Genomic DNA, 20703 nt, shown 5'->3' on the forward strand with positions numbered 1-20703 from the left:
TGGCATGTCCCTTCCAAGGCAATGACTCCTCCTTTCTGAGTGGGTAGAGCAGAATAAGCACAAACACACACTCCACACACACACAGACCCTCAATGTGAGTGCTGTGTGTGGTGCGCTCCTGCTGGTGCCAAGCTCTCCTTGCAGGAAACAGTCTGGTGTGTGAGTGGAGAAGGAGGAGGGAGAAGCAGCCCTGGCAACCCTTGGGGGCAAGATGTTTGGCCTGGGGACTCAGCAGCTCCTCGCTCAGCCTTCTGTCCCTTTGTGTCTGCTACTCCTGCTCCTCCCCTCTCCTTGGCTTGTTATTTTTCTTTTGACCACTCTTCTCTGCTCCCAGGTCAAGGGCTTGCCCTGTTACAAGAGAAAACTTAGCCGAAAAATTAAGAGGTTTAATCAAAGCTTCTCTAGGCAGCACGAACAATCAGAAAACACTGAACTGGACAAAGTTAACTGCCATTCAGAGGGAAACAGCCAGGGCTTTGCCGTTTCCTGAACAAAGGACTCGGAGACTGAGCCAGAGTTGTGAATGGAAGTGCCAGGAAAAGCAGGCGGGGGAGCCATGCCGCACCGTTTCCCTGTACAACTCACACGCCGGCCATTTTCCTTTCAGCGACAATGTGGAGAGAGGCAGGGAGGTGTCCACAAAGCCAGCTCCCCTCCCCACCCACAAAGGGAACAGATTTTTCTGTCTGAGAAAACAGCTAATATTTCAGGCTTAAAGGAGGGAAAGGAAGCCCTGGTCTCCCCTGAGGCATCCTTTGTGCAGAGGGGTGGGGAATGTATGTGCTTGTTTGTGGGCATTGCCACTGCTCCCCCCCCCCCCCAGACTGAGTGCAACCTGCTACACCCAACCCAGCTGGCCTCTGCCTACTGAACCTGTAAAGCAGAGCCACCCAGCTCTTCTTGACTCGTTAGGAAGCCATTATTGGAAGGGAGAAGGTTGGAAGCGGACAGCTAGAATGGGAGTGGCCAAGGAGTAGAGGGGAGGGAGAAGCAAAGGCAGGGTCTGCCTGATCTTTGCCACGTGGCAAAGAGAGGGTGATGAGGCAGGGCTGATGTTCTCCCCACTCCTTTGGCACATGGAAGGTGCTCCTCTTTGCCAGCCTGGCAACCTCCTCCAGTTGGGGAAGGTGCTGGCTCTCTGCTCGCTGGGGGTTCTCCAAGGCCCCCCAGGTTTGTGTGTGCACATGGGCTGATGAACAAAGAAGGCAAGGTCCTGTTGGAGCAAACTGGCAGCATCTCCCCTCAGCCTGCTTGCCACCGCTGGGATCCGTGTTTCTGCATTGTGGCTGCTGCTGCCGACTGGCCCTGTGTGCAGAGCTTGGAAGGAAGGAGGGTGTGCACGCGTACCTTGCAAGACAAGGAGCAGCCATGTGCGCAAGGGAGCCGGGGGTACGGTTTCAGCTTGGCTAAACAATTAAACTCTCAGAGCCGAGGGAGGAGCAGTAGGGCCGTGATTTTCTTTTCTTTTGCAGTAATTGCCTCAGCAATCAGCTTTGATCATCCAGGAGCAGAAGAGACGTGTTGCAAGTTGACATCCGCGGTTTTAATGCAGCCATTTGCATACAGGCGCAGAGCAGAGCACACGGCTTTCTGTGGCGTCTTTGACCTGAAACCGCAGCAGCTTCATAGACACCTCATTTAATTTAATATTTCGCCTCCACTGCAGAAGCCATTGGGGATGGGGGTGGGGCGGATAATCTGGCTCTTGCTTTCCCTGCAAATGTCTCCAGAAATGACATGAAAGTAATTGCTTCTGAACAGAACAGAAAGGAAAAGAAAAGAAATAGCAGAGTTGATTCCGCTTAAATAGGATGGGGATTCGCCCCAAAGATGCTGCCCCCTTCTTTACAGCAGGAGAATGGATACATGTGTGGGGAGCTGGGGACAAGGGGGGAGAGAAAGAGATGACCCAGCCTACTTGTCAGGAGGAGGAGGCATCTTCTGTACGGCCATGGCTGAGACAGCCTTTAGCCCAACCCTGGGGGTGGGGAACTTCCTTGCTCCTGACGGTCTGGAGGCTGCCAACCACTCTACCCCTGTTGTGGATGGAGAATCCTGAGGGACATTAAATGGATGGTTTCTCTGCCAGGCAAGACGTAAGAGCCCTGCTGGACCAGGTCAGAGGCTCAGGTGACTCACTGTGGCCAGCGAGAATGGGACGCCCACAAGCAAGACATGAATGCTCTAGCCCTCCCTTGCAGCCCATCTCACTGCCTGGCCTCTGAGCAACCTTGGCTCATGGTCATATACAGACCTCTCCCCCTTGTAAAGTCACAAAATGGGTGGGAGCTAATTCCCTTTGTTCCGTTTGCATCGTATGCATTGACCCTCTGGCTTTTTCTCTTCCCTGGGCAGCTACTGTGCTCCTGCAGCTGGGTCCTTTGAGAACTGCCTCTCCTCATCCAGATCCACCAAGCGCCTGAAACTAGAGCTAAAGATCTTTGGCCATCAGCACAGCACAGCCCCCACCCCAAGACAACAGGGCCTGGGTGATTCTGACTCAGAGGCTGGGGAGGTTCAGGGTGCCCATTTGACGTGGCGACTCAAGCTTGGAGTTCTTTGAACTTCTACAACCCTGTCCAGCACATTCTTGGGTGTTTTTCACCATTCAGGGAGCACCTGGCAAGCCCTCTGGCGTGGGGTGGGGGTGGAGAGGCCACCAGGAAGAGCTTTTTCTTCTAGAGGCCAGAGCAGGACCATTATCCCCACGAGTATGCTGCTCTAAGGTATGAAGAGGGTTAGGCCTGGCACTGCTGCAGCTTGTCTAGCTTCCTCCAGACAACTGCCCCAGAAGCCAGGACACAATGCTCACCAGCTCCGGTGGCAGGACTGTCACAGCATTGGCTGATGCCCACTTGGCACATTGCCAGGTCCTCTAGGCTTCCTGCTCACACCGCTTGGCCTCTGCCTCCACTCTGTCCTGTCTGGGGTATCTCCCCCTCCCTTCCCAAGGCTTTTGGGGCTGCAGCAGCACAAGCCGCTCTAGCTGATCAATACCCTGAGTCTTGTCGTCTTCTCCCTGCTTATTGGTTGACATTCGCAATCCTCTCTTCCTCCCTCCCTTCCTGTATAAACCCCTCTCAGCTGGAGCAGCAAGCGGCAGAGACCCTGAGGCTTCGGAGCCAGCTCCTGCTTGGGCAGGATGAGAGAGACAGCCTGGCAGACAAGGTACCCGAGACCCCTCTCTCACGTGGCGGCTGCACGGAGGCAGCGGGAAGGTGTCTTGGCTTCGTGCCCTCCTTGGGCCCCGGCAGAACACCTGGCCTGCTAATATTGGTTCCCCCCATCCCCACAGGAAGGCAAGCAAGCAACGCTTCCCTTTCCCACCTGCCCACCCAAGGTCTGTGCTTTATGCTGTTTTGTTAAAGCCCCTTTAATACTAATTGATTTCTCTCTTCTTCCCCCCTCCCCCCCAATTTCTTCCCTTTCTTCCCTGGGCGGGTCAATAGCTGGATGCTCAGGAGCAGAAGATCTATGAGTTGCAGAGCAAGCAGAGAGAGGCACAGGCAGAGCTGGAACAGAGCTGCATCCGAGTCCTCCAGTTGGAGCGAGAGCTGGAGGCCAGCAAGCAGCAGCAGGAGGGATCCCAGAACCAGGTACGGGAGTGCCAGGGAGGAGGAGGAGGCAGAGGAGAAGAAGAAGAAGAGGGAAGCCAGCCAGGGCAGCAGCAGGAAGAGGAGGGAAAAGCTGCCGCTGCTGCTGCTGCTTAGCCGGGTCTAGCCAGCCTCTTGTTGAGGCTGCTGTAATGGAGCAGATGTTCGGCATATTGATCTCCTCTTCCTCCTCCTTGCTGAGCTTGCAGTGAGGTGACTGGAAGAGAGAGAAACCATGGCAGAATGGAGAGGGCGGACTGTCAGGTGCCTGGATCTGGGCTCCCCAAATGGGTATTGTCTGGTGGAGACAGGCTTGGTGCCAGCCTTCCAAGTGCCCCCCTCATCCTCCCTGGCAGCATCTCCTTCCTGCCACTGGCTGTGCCGCAGTATAGATCTGTGTGGAGGAGGAGGAGGAGAAAGAGAAATGCCCCTGGAGGAGCCTCAGTCATGGCTGCTATTCTTGTGGACTCCGTTAAAAAGCTGGGCTGGGATTCTGCCCTCCAGGCCAAGGGACGTTTTGGCACCTTTAGGGTTTGTCTCCAGAAGCTTGAGGGTGTTGGCAGCTGGGGTGGCCTCCTGCTCTGGAGTGTGGATAGTGGATCTGGGCTTGGAGTGTACCCCCAATAGCAGGTGTGTGTCCACAGGGGAGCTGCTTGAATTGCACGTTCCTCACTTGCCTTTCCCCCCTGGCAGCAGAGTTAAATATTTTTCCTTTGTTGCCGGGGGAGGGGCAAACATCTGCTGCCCCTGGATGAGGGCCTGATGGAGCTCCCAGGCTCTGTCTTGTGTTTGACCTGAGACGGTGGATGCTAAATCATGCAGGGGAGGTGTCGGAGACTTGACCCCTGGCTTTTGGCTGCAGTAAGTCAGGTGCATATGGTTCCTGTCCCTTTTCCTTTTCTGGACAAGTCAGCTCTGGCTTTCTGCAAAGGAAAGGTGGGTGCTGTTCTCAGGTGGGGGCGCTCCTCCCTCCCCACCTCTGGGTTTAGAAGGCTTCATTGGAAGAATTATTGAGCTTAGGGACGTCAGCCCATATTTACAGCTGCTTGTTTGATGCTCTGGGGGGCCTTTTGTGACCGGCACTGCTTGCATGGTACTGTTCCTGCCCTGAGGACTTTTAACGGATATGCTCTTCAACTGCTGCCTGATGGGTCTTCTGGTTTCCAAAGTTCCCACGTATCTATTACGTTGTGGCCGGAATCTGCAGAACAGCATCATAGGTGCCAGTTGGCTTCCCAGGAGGTGGTCCCCTGTGAAATGTGGAGAGCACAGGGCACAGAGTGCACACCAGGCACTGCCCAGTGGCTGAAGCAAAGCCTCCTTCCTTCAGTGTTTGTATAATCAACATTCAAAGGCTAGAACATGGTAAGTTCAACCACCACAATGGTCACCACAAGTATATCTGGAAGCGTGCTCCTGGGGGTGGGGGAGCTGCGGTTGTCCCTTACTGTCATAGGCAAGGTTAGGTGGGAAAAGTTGTGGCATTGCGTGGTATATTATGGAGTGGAGTCCAGCCAGAGTGGGTGGAGTTTTCCACCTGTTCCCCTTTCACTAGCCTTTACACAGGAATAGTCCTGCAGCTAACATATGTTGCTGTGTGTGTTCCATCTTCGACAGTTCAGCGAGTGTCGAAGGCAGCTGGCCCAAGCAGAAGGTGAGAATGAGGTGCTGAGAGCCCACAAGCTGGAGCAGATGTTGGAGGTGAGCAAACATCAGGCAGGATGCCAGCCAGCAGCACAGCTGGCCATCTGACCCCCACATTCCCCTTCACCCCTCCTCTGACCCCTGGCAAGAGCCAAGGTTGTGTTTGAGAGGAGGATGAACAGAATGAAAGCTCCTTCTCAGTTGAGGTTGTAGCTGATTCCTCTGGGCTTTTCCTGCCTACCTCCCTCCCACAGGAAACCCTCAAAGCTCACACACACCCCTGTGAGTTCTCTGGAGTGCGTTAGGGGACAGGCACAGGAGGGGCCTGGGGGTGACGGAGGGTCCCTCTAATCCGCCACCTGCTTCCCTACCAGATTGAGAAACTGGCGTCCTGCCTCAAAGATTGCGAAAGGAGTCCATGCTTGGAGACAGAAGCAGCCCAGAGGAGCGGCAAGGAGAAGGCGCTGGTAGGTTTGACTGGACAACAGGTAAACCTCTGCTCCTTGTCTCATTGTGATCTCTTCTTCCATTGCAGAAAGGGCTGTTCTTTTGTTGCATTTGTCACATCTGCCTCCAGAAGACCTGAAGGGAAGATAGGTGGGATTGTCCTGCTCTTTACTGAGAGGAGGGGGTGCCAGTGGGTGGCCATGCCAAGACAGGAGAGAGGGTGGCTCTGCACTGTGCCCTCCTGGGTTCACTGCCAAGGCCGCTTCCAATTGTGCTGCAGGTCGACACCACAAAACAGAACAATGCAGGCAACACTCACGCTAAGGGAGGAACCAACAAAAGCAGAAGTGCCATGTGGTTGCATGCCTTGCCCTCCGCCATACTGGCCACCATGTTTGGCCTGCCCCTCTGCCAGGCCCTCAGACAGGCTGGGCACCATGTCTCTGATGCCATACTCCAGACAGGCAGGTGGTTAGGTGCTTCCAGGTACACAGCCCAAAGTGGAGCCACTGCTGCTTACAAAGCAGAGCCCTCCAGAGAAGCCCCTTGGGGAAATGAGCTGGGATCCCAGTGCATGTTCCCTTTGCTGCTGCTTGAGCCCAGCATCCAGTCATAGAGCCATGGCAGGAAGGCAGCCTCTCCGCATCCAGGGGAAGGCAGAGCTGCCAACTGCAGGTCTCCTCTTGGGGCAGAACAAAAGTGCTGTTTCTTCCTTCCTTCAGGCATTTTTCTCAGTATCATAAAGTACCTGGCTGGGTTTTTTAATGCTGCTTCAGTCGAAGGCCCTTTAGTTTTGTGTGCTGGGGTGGGGAGCAGTAGTTGCAAAGGCTGCCTATGACTCTTTGAGCCCCGCTATCCCACCCACTGATTAATTACAGAGAGGGGAGATTTTCAAAGGCAGGACCCTGGAGCAGGACAGGGCGAAAGGCAGGAGAGGGTCAGAGGAGGCTGCCTGTGAACCAGGCTCTTGCCTGCCCATCACAGAGGTGGAACACTCCCCCTTAGGAGGTTGTGTGCTCTCCTTCATTGCAGGTTTTTAGGCAGAGGTTGGATGACCATCTGTCCTGGTTGCTTTAGCTGAGATTCCTGCATTGCAGGGAGTTGGACTAGATGACCCTTGGGATCCCTTCCAGTTCTGTGATTCTGTGTGGTGGATAAGAAAGAGAGTTCTGCACGTTTAATGATGACTCTTGTGAAACTGACTCTGCTCTTTGCATGTTCTTATCCAAATCAGTTTTGGTAGATATTCCAAGTGTAAAAGTGTGTTTTGAGAGAAAGAATAGTTTCTATTTATTGATCTACTTTCATAATTTTGTAATGCCACCCACTTGTCTAAATGTTTTTGCCTTTTCTCATCTAGAGAAGCGCTTCAGCTTCCTGATCCTTTTCGTTTCCCTCTCTGCACATTTCCTTTTTGGGATTGGTGGCCAGAGCCACCAGCTATATTCTAGTTATTGGCCCCCTATGGATGCTATGCAGTCAATACGAAACTTTCTCTTTGATAGCCCTGCCACCATTTTCACTGGCCCAGCACCCAGAGTTTCTTTTTTTCAGGGCTGCTTTCCATTGGAGCCTGCAGAACTCTTTCTGGGGTAGACAATTTATGTATTTTTTCTCTCCTGATGTGACTCACTGTGTTATACTAAATGTCACCTGCTGATCAGTTGGAGGGATTGGTTTCAGGCACTTTCCAGGCTTCTTGGGATTTCACAGCCCGTTATAAACCTGCTGACTTCGTTCTTCACCACACAGCTCTAGTCCCAATATAATATGTGAGGAGACTTTTGGCTTGATTCCATTCTTCATGAAAATCCTCTTGTTTTTCATCCTCATTACTGTATGATCTAAACAAGAGGATTTTGTCCTCTGGCCCCATGACCGACCTTGGTAAGCAACTTCATCAAAGGCCTTTTGAAAGTCCAGGTACACTGTGTGCTGTGGTTGAAAGGTGCTTGAGGCAGGTATACTCTTTGCACAAGCAATGCTGATCATTTCTTGGCAAGGCTTATTCTTCCACATGCTTGTATTGCCAGCCTCATCATGCTCCCCCAACTTTACCTGGGACAGAGGTTAGGCTTACAGCTCTGCAAGTTCCTCACCCCTTTTTTTCCAAAATTGGTATTACTTTGGCTACCTTCCAGTCCTCTTGCCACAAGGTTGATTTTCAGTGAGAAGTTACATATTTTGCTAACAATGGTGCATTTCCCATTCTTTTGTTCCTCTTACCACCACCTCCTCCGCCGCCTCCTCCTTTTCATGGCTTCCTGGCTTTAACCAGGACGCGGCTGGGCACCTTAGATATTTTTGTTTAGCAGAATGACAGGATACAAAAAACAGTAATAGCAACTGTGATGTGTGTAAATCTGGAATCATGAAGGGCAGGGGAGGCTCTCAAGGGGCTTCACTTGTCCTCGCTGCTCCCAGGGGGAATGTGAGCCTCTTTACCAGCTGTGTGTCTGGTCTTCTCTTTCAGACAGAAAGAGCAGCAGCTCGGCTGGTGGCACCAGAAGCGGAAGCAGTTACCTGGAGGAGCAAATACAGCTTGGCCCTCTCAGAGGTACTGTGGAGGCAAAGGGTTGTGAAGGGCTGGGGTGAGAGAAGGACGCTCCAAGAGTTGCCAGCTTGTCCACTAGTATCAGCTCTCCTTGATGCTTGCTTTCAGTAAGGCGTGAGAAGACAGGCGTTCTTCAGAGAGGCAGGTAGGGGCTAGCCTGGTCACTAGGAGGCCATGGAGTTGCGCTTCAGGGTTGGAAGGGTGCTTGAGCAGCTACTCTTCTGCCTGCCTGTCTGCCTTCCACCACATGGTCATGGTCCTCACAGCACCAGAAGCATTGAGCTGGGGTTATGTGGTGCATCAGTCAGTCTGACAGAAGGAGGGAGTCAAAATGTCCGGCACTGAGCACATCTGGCTTGCCATGCCTGGACTGCTGGAGTTGCTCAGTTCCCCACCCTCCCTCCCTCCTCCTGTCTTTGAGCACCAGCCAGGGGGGTTGTCGCTGTGACTGCTCAAGGCATGCACTTGCAGCCAGTGTGGCACGGCAGAGGTGTGTACATGCCTGCATTTGGAACTGCCTGCCATTTCCTGCAAAAACAGAGGTGCCAAGTGTGAGTTTTGACTGCTTCCCCAGTCAAGGTTTCCTTGAAGCTCCCCAACCCTGGGAAGGAGGGAGGGCAAAGGGACAGGCAAGTGCTGGGCTTCTACCAGGAGGTCCAATGGCTGAGAGGATGAGCCCTGTTTTGTCTTCTGCCTCTGGTGAGGAAATTCTGCTCTAGGTGGGAATGGAGCTGCGGATGGCTGCCTTTTATTCTGTGCCTGTCAGCTGCTGAATTTGCAGGGAGCAACTTGCCGTCTTTTCTTTCTGGCTTTTGAGAATCCACAGATATGGGGCACCATTGCCTCTTTCCCCCTCTCCCCACAGCATCCCTGGGAGGGTGTGTGTGTCAGAATCTGTGTGTGTGTGTTTAATTCCCTGCTTTCAGAGGAACACAACTAGCAAATGATGGGATCTTTGACAGAACAAAGGTATTTTTGAGAGCTCTGTAATAGACACTGTTAATGCGTCCCGTCCCTCATTGTCTGCTGTCTGATCCCATCCCTCTGCCAGACAGTCACTGCGGGATGAGTCACTTCTCATGTCTGGCAATCAAGGTGAATTTTCAAAAAGCTGCCATTTTGAAATTATGCAGTAGATGCGGTGGGGTGTGGGGGAACAGCAGAGGCAGAGCTTGCAAAGGCTGAGGGAGACCCCTGCTGTCCTTTTCAGGAACTCCAATCCTCCCACCCCCAGCATTGCCAATGTGCAGGAAAGGACAGGCAAGAGTTGTATTAATTACTAACGGCAGCCAAAATGGAGGCAGCTACACACAGGTTCCCATTGCTTTTATGACTCTTGGCCAGGGGTGGGTGAGATGTCTACATCACCTGCTGCATCAAACAGGGGCCCTTGCTAGGAAGATTTTTTGCTCCACAGGGCTTCCTGCCACCCTCCACCGCTGTAGCTGGGCCCTGAAAATGTTCTCCAGACACCAGCCAGAAGCGAGCAAAGAATACCAGAGGCAATGAGGGATTATAGGTGTGTGGTTGTGGTTGTGCTCACAGCCCCTTAAACTTCTCTCTAAATCTTACTGCATTCCTTCCACCCCCCACCCCCAGTGGCCTGAGTATCAAGCACCCCTTAGTATTGGATTTAGTAATAAACAGCAGTTCTTTGGCCCTTCAGTGCTAAGCTGCCAGCGCTCTGGGCCAGCCATGGTGGTCCACAGTGTAAGGCAGGAAGGCACTGAGATCTGTGCTCAGGGCTTCTCTGAAATGACACAGCTGACTCCTTTCCTTAGGAAATGCTACCTGCTCATTTCTCCCGTCCACCTCTTCTCTTGGCACATTATGATGGAGCAAGACTTTCACCACAGGATGAAATCTCATCTGGCTTAATTCTGTTGTGTAGATGTTTGCCTTGGACTTTCTGGATTCCTTCTCAGTTTTCTTTTGTTAAAAAAAGAAAAATGGGTGCTGTGTTTGGCTGTCTTCCAGTCCCATTCACCTTTTGGGTTGATGCCACCTGACCCCAGTGCTCTGTTGCGAAGTGTATGCTTAATTAGATAATTCGTTCTAATTCCTTTTTGAGTTTAATGTCACCTCTTCAAATGCTCCTTCAGTGGAGACCCTTCTGCCATTTCCTTCCTTTTGCATTGTCCTCCTCTAACACTCTGCCTGCCTCTCTGGCAGCTGCCTGACTTTTGAAGTACAGAAATGACTTCAACATCCACTCTTCTCTTCTTCTTGCTTTGGGTACTTGGGGGTGGCTGCCAATCCAGGGTTCGGGTGGGTGAGAGGGCCATTCTGTCTTCCTTGGCACAGGCAGCTTGCTCCTCCTTGTGCTGATGCTTCCTGGATTCTTTAAACTTTGCAAGAGCCTCTGAAAGCCTCAGGTCAGGCTGCAGTCCTGAGACGGGCAGGAAAATGCCTCCTCCAGCCTGTGCAAGGGCTATGGCCAAGGGCCAGAGTGTAGGATTGAGCTTAAGGACAAGTTGCTTCCCTTCCTTCTTCTCTACTTGCGTACCAAGTCAGCCAACAACTTCATGGTGTGCTGTTCCAAGGCCCATGGGGTGCCCAGAGGATCGTGTGCTTCTCTAGACTGCGTGGGAGTTGCTGTACCAGGGCTGGTCTCCCGCTTCCTGCATCAAGCAGTCTTTGGGGTTGGAGACCTCTGAGACTTGTTTTACAGATCTTCCAGTAACTGACTTTCTGGAGAGCTGGGAGGGGCCTGAGTGCAGGACAGAGACTCTTTCTGTTCATGTTGCTGAGGGAATTGGAACATGTCTTACAGCCCAAAGGGCTGGGAACCCCCTTCCCTCCATGCTGTGTGGTGGGCAGCTGGTATCTCTGCACAAATCGGCCCCTGATAGCTACCATCTTGCGGGGGGGGGGGCTGCTCTCCACCAGCCTCTTGCTGCCCTTCCCCATCTCTGCCCATCAGCCCCTCGGATGGAATAAAATCTGGCCGGCCTTTGTTGTTTTCCTAATTTCCATTTTGTATCCTAAAATATGCACTCTGAGTTCCGCTCGACAGACACCCCTAATCTAATCTCCACGTCTGCTTTCTAATTTTCGCAGTCAGGGTAAAACAAATTGGCCGGCGTTAATTGTCTGCACAGCAGCCCGGAGCTTCGAGCTGTGATTTACGAGCTCAGAGCAAGCGCTCTGCAACACATTTTTCTTAATTTATTTTTAATGAGTCTCTCAATTAATTTTCTTGGAAACATCTTAATGATGTTGGAGGCGGGTGTTAATGAGGTCTGTGCTCATGCGTCATTTTGCATATTTTGCTGTGCTGAACAGTGCTGTGCCTGCCAGGCCCGTTTGTGGAGGAGAGGGGAGGAAGGGGCTTCTCTTTCCCATTTTTGAAGACGCGAGGAGTAGCAAAGGCTCAGGATCCAAGTCTGTTGTTGAGACCCAGGTTTAAGAGGAGCCTGGCTGCTGGATCAGACCAATGGAGGCCTTCTGTTCTTAATAGTGGCCAGCCAGAGGCCCTGTGAGGGATGTACACCTGAGGGCAACAGCATCCTGCCTGCCTGGATTCCCCTGTAAGTGTTATTCAGAGGCTTCATACAGCCTCTGACACGGGAAGCACACAAGGTCCCGGGTGGGATCAGCGCACCATCTAACCAGCCAGCCAGGTGCCCCACACCCTTGTCCTGGGCTTCTCTTTTCATCTGTCTCAGGGGTTGGCAGAGTTTTGTGGCTTGGGCTGGTTCACAGTCCCGCAGATGCCTCAGTGGGCCAGAGTGTTCATGCACATGCAAGCACTATTTCTGGCGCTCCTTCCAGTGCAGAGGAGGCGTGCACAGCTTCCCATTGGCTGCAGGAGCTTCCTGCAGCCAATGGGAAGCTGGCCAGCATCACAGAAGGTGGTCCCCACTCTGCTCCGCGCCAGTTCCGCGCGGTGCATGGGAGCCGACCGAGCGGGCGGCGGGGGTCCGTGGGCCTTAGCTTGCTGACCCCTGATCTATCTCTTTCCACACAATGGTGAACTCCCCAAGCAGACAGCAGTACACTTTCCTCACCCTTCAGCAAGTTGTGATCCTGTGAGCAGGCCCTTGAAGGCCTTCCTTGTGTGCTTTGGCCCAGAAGCAACAGATGCCCATGGCAGACGTGAAAGTGCTCCCTGTGCCCCTGTGGTGCCAAGTGGGGCCCACCAAGCCAACAACTCAGGGTGCGACTGCCCAGACCAAACAGAGCAGCAGCAACCTCTCAGACCAAGGCCAAGTCAGGGGACTCCCTCTTGCCTAGGTTAGACACCACCCCACTTGCCCAATATGCTGGCTAAGTGCCAACAGGGGAACCCCTTCTAGTAGAAAAGAAGAGGCCCAGATTGGGGTTGACTGGGGATGTGAAGAGCACCCAAGGTCAGGCAATGAGTGAACCACACAGGCTCCATCCTCCCAAGAGGGCACACCAGGGAGCGATGGCACAAGCCAGCAGCTGCACACCTGAGGATGAAGTTCACAGGTCTGTGCCTGGCATAGCAAGCACAGGGCACCTGGCAGTTGCCACCTGATACACCCACGTCTTTCCTTAAGGCTGGTGGTGTGTTAAGAGCTGCCCAGAACTCAGAGGTAATGTGGTCTGTGACCTGGGGGTGTGGTTCCAATTGAGGGATGCGGTTCTTTGGGGTGGGGAGGGGCGGCCCCCTGCTCCCTCCCCACGCTTTGTTGGCATCTGGGAAGATGTGAGCCGTTGTTGTTTTCTCACCGCGTGTCAGTCTTCATTAAATCACGAAGGAGCAGAGCAGAGACAGCTTTTGTCCCAGCCAGAACGTGGCAGCTGTTTAATTTCAATTAACACAGCCTTGAAAAGAATAACATGAAGGCAGCAATTAAAGGGAGGCGGGATTTCCTCGGTGGCTTTTTGCCGTTGCCTGAGTCGCTCCACAGCAAGGGGGGGTGGGATGTGCCTCCCGCTTGGCGCTACAGGCTCCTCCAGGTGCCTCCTGCTTTCAGCATCCTTCTCCACAAGGTGCAGTGGCAGTGCTCCCAGGTGACACACCAGCCCCACACAACATGGCCTGTCCTTTACCTTGGACTTGTCCAGCCATACAAAGCATGAGAACCAGGGGAGAAGATGCTTGGGGCTTGGAGCCCTCCTTGTGGAAGGACGTGATGAGGAGGATGTTCTGCCTCTTCCTAAGTAGGCTTAGCTACCCATCCCACAGGCTGCAGTTCGGAAAAGCTCAGAGGATGAAGTAACTCCTGCAGCTCTCGGGCGCACTCTGGACTCAGGATCTGGCCCAGAAATGAGACCTCATGCCTCTTTGGACCCGCTGGGTCTGAAGCAGCAAGGATTTGCGGTGTGATTCCCAGTGGGCACATATAGCCAGCAACCACTCCTTGCCTTTGGGCATCCCAATCAGCCCAAAGGCGCCGGTTCTTTGACGCTTGTTCTTTCGTGCGTGGAGGGAGGGGAAAAGGAGGGGAAAGGCTGCTATTGATCGGGTGCTTTAGGAGGGAAAGGGATCTCCTTGGCTGTCTAAACACTATTGATCCTCTGCTGGGCCTGCAGCTGGCAAGGAGGAAGGGATTAAAACCTCACTGCCGACAACTTCTTCTTTGGTGGCTGAGCAGAGAGAGCAGGAGGGCCACAAAAGGGGAGCCAAGGCAGCTTCCTCCTCTGCATCTGGAGTGGCAGAGGAGCAGGGAGGGCCCCGGTGGAAAGTGGTCGGCCTGTCTTGCATCTGGCAAAGAAGGTTAGTGCTTCCAAGAGCCACAACAGGTCCATTTCCTCTAAAGGCTCTTTGGATTGCATCTGTTTTGGCCACCTCCCTGGCAGACCAAGAGGCTCCTACCAGGACAGGTGGTCCTCCGACCGCTGAAAGTGGGTGCCTCCATCTGCATTTCTGGCCTTTGCCCAGGAGGTTGCCATCATCCCTGCCTTCTCGGCCCCTATAGCCTCCTCGCCCTTCCCTCCAGAATGACTGTATTCATTTTGCCCAGGAGTTCATGGCTGACCCAAGCCTCCTCTACCTGTAGGTCATGAGAACTGCCCCCAAGAGGCATGTGTGTGGATGCAAGAGTGACTGTGGGCTGTGTGGGCTGGGAGTACCTTCCCTGCTTCCTCATTGATGCTCCCAATTAAGGCGAGGAAGCTTCCCCATCAAGAGGTCTGTGCTTCTTTCCAGTGGGGTTGCCTCTCACTGACCTTCATCTGAATATTGCACTGAGCTACGCAGTCAGAGTTCCCAGCACATCAGGAGTGAGGAGGTGGCTCTTCAGAACAGAAACAACATTTTTAAAATGCTAGGTTGAGACCAGCTTGATGGTGTGCTGGGCTAATTTTTTTTTTTTTAAGGTCTCTGCTTGGCACCAGAAAGACATCAGATGTGGCCCCAGGCAAGCTTCCCTGCAGAGGGCGTTCTGCAAGTGGGCGCCCCTATCTCCTCTAGCCCCTCCACATCTGAGTCCAATTTCTGTTTGAAGAGGCAGCCCTGCATTGACCTGGAAGGGTGCCAGGTTTGCCCAGTGAAGTAGTCAAGTTCAGGGCGGAGGCAGGGAGCTCATAGCCCTGCCAAAGACCCAGAGGGAGTGGGAGGAGGCCCTCAGGCCGTTGTGTTCCCTTCCAGGCTGCGGAGCAGAGTGAGGCACTGCACAGACTCCAGGAGACCCACAGCGCCCTGCAGCAGCAAATGACCGAACAGGAAGGCCTCATCTGCCAGCTGGAGATCCAAGTCCAGGAGCAGCAGGAGGACCTGCAGGGAACCAGAGAGCAGGTATAGAGTGCTGGGCCACCTGGACAGTCCCCAACCCCCGTCCCCAGAATGAAGGACTTGGGGGCAGGCAGAAGCCTGGTAGAGTGGGAGGCAGTGGGAGCCACAGAGCTTGTTTTATTGTCACCCCCTGTGAGCTGCCATCCCACCCCACAGAGCCATGCTGGGGGCTTTACCCAAGCCTACGCTCCTTGCCCCAGGCATCTGAATGCAGGCAGGCTGTGCAAGAGTTGGAAATGTAGCAAGCCCAAAAAAATATAAAGACTTATTGGAAAGCAAAACTCCGAGGTGGATTTCACCAATAGAGGCCAAAGCTCGGAAAACACCCAATATGGAGGCATACTGGCCGAAATATTGGGAAATAATAGAAAACATTGGAGGTAATTGGAGGTTGCAGAGCTTTGAAAAATTAAAGGATAAGGTGCAAAATTGGCTACACTATGCCCAAATTAATGAGGTTTTTAAGCTAGATAAAAAAACAGGATTCCAGGTGGAAAAATCGAAACTTGAGACAGAGTTGCTAGAACCAAAGACCAAGTTATTATCGAGAATGTATAACTTGCTGCTTAAATGGAACACCCAGGATGAGATAGTTAAATCAGCAATGATAAAATGGGCTCAGGACATTGGTTATAATATCATGTCTGAAGATTGGGAGAGGTTATGGACCACCGGTATGAAATTTACTGCATGTAATGCTCTGAAAGAAAATATTATGAAAATGGTATACAGGTGGTACATGACCCCGGTCAAACTGGCTAAGATATACCATTTGTCCGATAATAAATGTTGGAAATGTAAGGAAGCTGAGGGGACATTCTTTCACCTCTGGTGGACTTGTCCAAGATTGAAGGCCTTCTGGGAAATGATCTATAACGAGTTAAAAAAGGTGTTTAAGTACACCTTTCCCAAGAAACCAGAGGCCTTCCTTCTGGGCATTGTCGGCCAGAAGGTGTTAAAAAAGGATAGAACTTTTTTTATGCATGCTACAACAGCAGCAAGAATTCTTATCGCCAAGCATTGGAAGACCCAAGATTTGCCCACACTGGAGGATTGGCAGACGCAATTGATGAACTACATGGAACTAGCCGAGATGACTGCAAGGATCCGAGACCTGGGAGAAGAGGCAATGGAGGAGGACTGGAAAAAATTTAAAGACTATCTGCAAAAGTATTATAAGTTGTATGAATCATAAGATGCCGTATGATTTGGAACGTTAGCCCCAGCAACGAAATTTAATTATCTATGAAATTGGACAACATCTATGAAAGAATCAAAGTTTAAATGGGTAAAAACGACATTATGTTATATTTTTAGAGTAAATGGAGAATAAGAGATTTAAACTTAAATTGCAACTGAAAATATAAAGAAACACACGAAATAAGGGTATAATTTGCTGATAACTTTATTATCAAGAATGCATTATGTGGGAGATGTGGGGAAGTCCAATGGAAATTTGAAATAAGTTCCTGAAATGGTCGTGATTTTCTGTTCTTTTTTTCCCTTCTTTTTTCTATTCTGTTCATTCTTTTGTTCTTTCTGTAATTTGGGAAAAATGCAATAAAAATTATTATTAAAAAAAAGGAAATGTAGCAAGCCCTAGTGGAGGAGGCAGCAGTGGCGTAGCGTGGGGGGTGCAGGGGGGGCCAGCCGCACCGGGCGCAACATCTGGGGGTTAGGGTTAGGGGGCGCAAATCCACCGGTTAGGGGGCGCAAATCCACGGGTTAGGGGGCGCAAATTACTTGCCTTGCCCCGGGTGCTGACAACCCACGCTACGCCACTGGGAGGCAGGCCTAGTGCTAGAGAGCAGAGAACGAAGTGAGCAGGACGAAAGGCTTGGAAAGACCTCCTGGGAGCCCACTGATGGCTTCTGGCATTCACACCTTTCTTTTCCTGTCTGAAAACCCTCTTGGCTGGCTGGCCTGCCTGAGGATCCCCTGAGCTAGATGCTCGCTTTCAGGCCATGGCTACCACAAAAGAGCTGCAGGTGCCCAATTTGTCTTCCAGATCTGGCAGCAAAAGCAGCAAATGGCGAAGCTGGCAAGAGCAGCAGCTGATAGCCAAGCAGCAGAGCAGCAGGTACCATGTGTCCCTCTCCTGGCCCTAGTCCAAGGTGCTTGAGGGAAGGAGGTTTATCCCAAGAGGACCACGTGCCCTTCTCTTCCCTGCAGTCTCTGGGCATTTGGGCTCTTTTGATTTCTTTTAAATGCTTCCATCCCTGGGTTCCTCCCAGAGGCTCCCAGTGATAACGATATAATGCTAGAAGCCTCTGAGACAAGATGGATAAGTTGGAGCTCTTTGTCTTAGAGGGGAGCATAGATATTGTGCGCAAAACCGAAACCTGGTGGAAGGGAAAGACCCAGAAGGAAACTGTTGTCTCCAGATACACACTCTAGGAAGGACAAAGATGGCTGTATTCTGGCCTCAGAATCAGTAAATGCTTCTGGATCCCAGTTGCTGGGAATCACAAGTGAGGAGTGAAGCTAATGTATTCTCGCCCTGCTTGTGGGCTTCCCTTTGGGGGCATCTGGTTGGCCACTGAGGACCAGATGGGGCTGGGCTGGGCAAGGCCATATGCTTTTGTATGCTCGGGTGACACAGCTTCAATTCCTGGTGGCATCACTAGGTGGAGCAGGGAGAGATTTCCTGCTGGTTGCTGCCAGTCTGTGTCAGTCTTGAGCTAGATGGACCATTGACCTTACTTATTACAGTGGTACCTCGGGTTACAAATGCTTCAGGTTACAAACACTTTGGGTTCACTAACCTGGAAGTAGTTACCTTGGGTTGCGAACTTTGCCCCAGGATGAGAACAGAAATCGCAACGCGGGAGGCCCCATTAGCCAAAGCGCACCTCAGGTTAAGAACGGTTTCAGGTTAAGAACAGACCTCTGGAACGAATTAAGTTTGTAACCTGAGGTACCACTGTATAAGGTAGCTTTTTTAGTGGGGCTGATCCAGCAGGACCCTTCTGACCTTATTAGCAAACAATAATAACCCATTAAATAATTTTAAAGCCAGGAAATCAAGAAAAGCAATGCCTGTTAAACAAAAAAAAAAAAAAAAAAAAAAAAAAAGGCTCAGTAATTCCCAAATACCCTCCAAAACCTTCATCTAAAAACTGATATGGGGTGGGGGGCGGGAACGGCAGGTCTCAAATCCTTTGCCACTGCTACTTTTTGGAGGAGGGGCAATTCTGAGGTTAACCGAGCAGCAAAGCCTCTTTGCAGGGTTCTTCTGTGCTTACCTTGTTTAAAACGCTGTTGCCATGGCAGGTGCAGCAGTACAAGGACATTATCCACCAGCTGCAGGAAAATTTGGCAGCCTCTCGGGCTTCCCAGGCTGCCTCTGAGTCCAGAGTCCGCAGCAGGGAGGAGGAGATCCAAGACCTTCAGCAGAAAGAGTCCTTGGCACGTCACCAGCTGAGGATGCTGCAGAGTGAGGTACAGCCCAGTGTGAATTGGGAGGGGCCAGAGAAACCCACCCACTCAGGAGCTAAAGATGTTTTTTTGGCCTGGCCCTTTTTTCCTGGAACCAGGTGGGGCAGCAGAAGGAGCTGCTGAGCACATAGCAGCGCGTGTCCCACATCCTCCAGGAGGAGCTGCAGACAGACAGACCAGGAGCTAAGTGCCCTGCAGAAGGTTGTACGTGAGCAAGAGGCACACTGGAGGGAGACGGCTGGGCAATTGAAGCTGCAACGTCCCTGCCAAGTGCTTCGGGGTTGAGGCCTCTGCTCAGCCCTTCTCTCTCTTTCTTGCCAGGCCCAGAGGACCAAGGAGCAGCTGGCCTCCTTGCAAGAGCAGCTTTCCACCTGCCAGACTCAGGTGAGCCTTCCTCTTCCTCCTCCTGCTCCTCTCTCACTCCAAGCCCAGAGAGACTCTGTTCCAAATCCCAGCCCAGCTTGCCCCAGTTTCTTCCTGCTCTAAACTGGGACTTCTGTGTGTTGCGGGACCTCCCCCTGGTGTGCCTCTCTGCGGCCTCCTTCCCTCCACATCCTCTCACGTGGTGCTTTGCCTGGCCTTGGATGCAGCTGCAGCAGAGCGAAGAGCGGGCGGAGCAGAAGGAGGCTGACTTCCAAGCAGCACAGTGCGAGCTCTCCCGATGCCAGGAGCGGCTGTCTGACGCCCACGCAGAGCACCAACAACTGGCTCAGAGCATGGCAGCGCTGGTGGAGCAGCAGGAAGCCTCCAAGCGAGAGGTAGGCTGGCTAGCTGTTGCAGGACTCCCAGGCAAGACTCTTCCTGGCCCAGCAGCCTCCTGCTTCTCTTTCTGCCAGAGGGAGAAGGTTGTTGCTGCAGCAGCACCCAAGGAAGGTTCCAAGTTCTAGGCATTGTCTCTGGAACCCCCCCCCCCAAGCTGCCAGTTCTTAGTCAGGCCCTTCTTCCCCTAGGTCGATCTCCGTGACCAGACAATTGTGAAACTTCAGGGATGTCTGAAAGCAGCTGAGGAGGAGCGGGTGCAAGGGAAGGATGAGGTGACATTTTGGGGACAGAGAGCCTCCTTGTCACAGTCTTGAAAAAGTAGCCCACAAAGGGTGGAGCTCCCAAGGTGACCAACAGCCAGGCCCCCCTCCCTCCCTCCCCAGTGTCCTCTGAGCAGGGGAAGGGTCCCAAGGACAGCAGACTGTCCCCCCGCAGAGGATCAATCACCAAAGGTCAGGTCACAGGAGGTGCTTGTATGTCCTCAGCAGGTTGTTTGGAAACAAGCAGGCAAATCGCAGGGCAACGCACAGTGAAGTTCTCTGGGCTCTCACCTGTTCCAGAAGCTGGATTGACTATAAGTCGGCAGCTCAGGATCTATCTTGACAAACAGCAGTAGTGCAAGGATGAGGGTCCGGGGGCTTTGCCTCACATAGCACAGAGGAACAGAGCCAGGCCAGGGGAGGGAGAGAAGGAACAGGATGAGATGGTCTGAATGTGTGGATTGCCCGGCAGCCTCCTGAGGATGCTCATCTGTCCCCTCCACTGCCAGCTTGCAGGTAAAGAGGCCGAAGTGAACCACCTCAGGGGGCAGCTCCACCATCTGCAGGATGAGCTGAGGAGCCTGCGAGACTCTTGCACTGAGCAGGAGAAGGCAATAGTGGAGCAGACTCGGCTCATCTGCCAGCTCCAGCACGAGAAGGAGTCCTCCCTCAGCAAGGTCCGTGCCCTCTGGTGGGGGTGGGGGTGGGGAGTGGTTGCAAACTCAGTTTGGCCCTCATTTCCCTACCGCTGATCTCAGTTTCCTGCCACCCCCTAAAGTTTGAGTCCCTTCCCTTCAACGGCCTGCAGCCTCCTTGCATCCCTGTGGGCTGCCTCTCCTCCAGGTGCTCACCCAGAACCCCTGACTGCAGGGGGAAGGAGCCAAATTGGGGCCAGTTCCATTCCTTGCTGCGTGGGGAAGAGAGGGGACCAGGCTCCAAGGCACCCCTCCTCTTACTCACATGACAACACCCCCCCTCCCATGCTATTTGCAGAGCCAGAGCAAGGCCGCCCTCCTGGAGCAGCTGCGGGGTGAACAGCTCTCTGCCCGGCAGGACCACCAGGCCAGCATGGACCAGCTGCAAGACAAGCTGCAGCGCCTGCAGCAGGAGCTGGATATCTGCAAGGGGCGCAACCAGGAGAACCTCAGCAAGCTGCAGTCCCGCGAGTGCCGGATCGAGAAGCAGACGCTGGACCTGGAGATGCTGGTTCAGCAGTGCCAGGTCCTCAAGGAGCAGGTGAGCCCAGCCAGCTGGCTGCACCCCACACCCCACTCCCACCCTCCCACCCTCCCAGCCAG

The 20703-nt window shown here is 52.9% G+C and overlaps 1 protein-coding gene and 1 long non-coding RNA gene across 8 annotated transcripts in view; one reads left to right on the plus strand and one right to left on the minus strand.

Moving 5' to 3' along the window:
* The window catches only part of PMFBP1 (polyamine modulated factor 1 binding protein 1), an 83632-nt gene that overhangs the window by 54412 nt on the left and 8517 nt on the right, over window positions 1-20703 (plus strand). For 4 of the 7 annotated variants that reach the window (XR_014221408.1, XM_082229262.1, XM_082229261.1 and 1 more), the window contains 13 exons: window positions 3086-3169; window positions 3451-3597; window positions 5212-5295; window positions 5613-5705; window positions 8159-8242; window positions 14802-14948; window positions 16954-17025; window positions 18219-18386; window positions 18705-18767; window positions 18974-19141; window positions 19334-19417; window positions 19915-20082; window positions 20399-20641. Coding sequence is in view for 6 of the 7 variants with exons in the window: in XM_082229262.1 (XP_082085388.1) it covers window positions 3086-3169; window positions 3451-3597; window positions 5212-5295; window positions 5613-5705; window positions 8159-8242; window positions 14802-14948; window positions 16954-17025; window positions 18219-18386; window positions 18705-18767; window positions 18974-19141; window positions 19334-19417; window positions 19915-20082; window positions 20399-20641 (1605 nt within the window). In the remaining variant the exon portion in view is untranslated. The remainder of the gene's footprint in view (window positions 1-3085; window positions 3170-3450; window positions 3598-5211; window positions 5296-5612; window positions 5706-8158; window positions 8243-14801; window positions 14949-16953; window positions 17026-18218; window positions 18387-18704; window positions 18768-18973; window positions 19142-19333; window positions 19418-19914; window positions 20083-20398; window positions 20642-20703) is intronic. The other 3 variants (XM_082229263.1, XM_082229264.1, XM_082229265.1) reach the window with 3 other exon arrangements.
* On the minus strand, window positions 12985-19083 carry LOC309535903. Its single transcript, XR_014221421.1, has 3 exons — window positions 18946-19083; window positions 18191-18374; window positions 12985-14927 (listed from the first exon to the last, which is right to left on the minus strand). It is a non-coding gene; the product is annotated as an uncharacterized lncRNA (long non-coding RNA).

Source organism: Podarcis vaucheri (assembly GCF_965113315.1).
Source record: "Podarcis vaucheri genome assembly, chromosome: 7".
NCBI classification, from domain to species: domain Eukaryota; kingdom Metazoa; phylum Chordata; class Lepidosauria; order Squamata; family Lacertidae; genus Podarcis; species Podarcis vaucheri.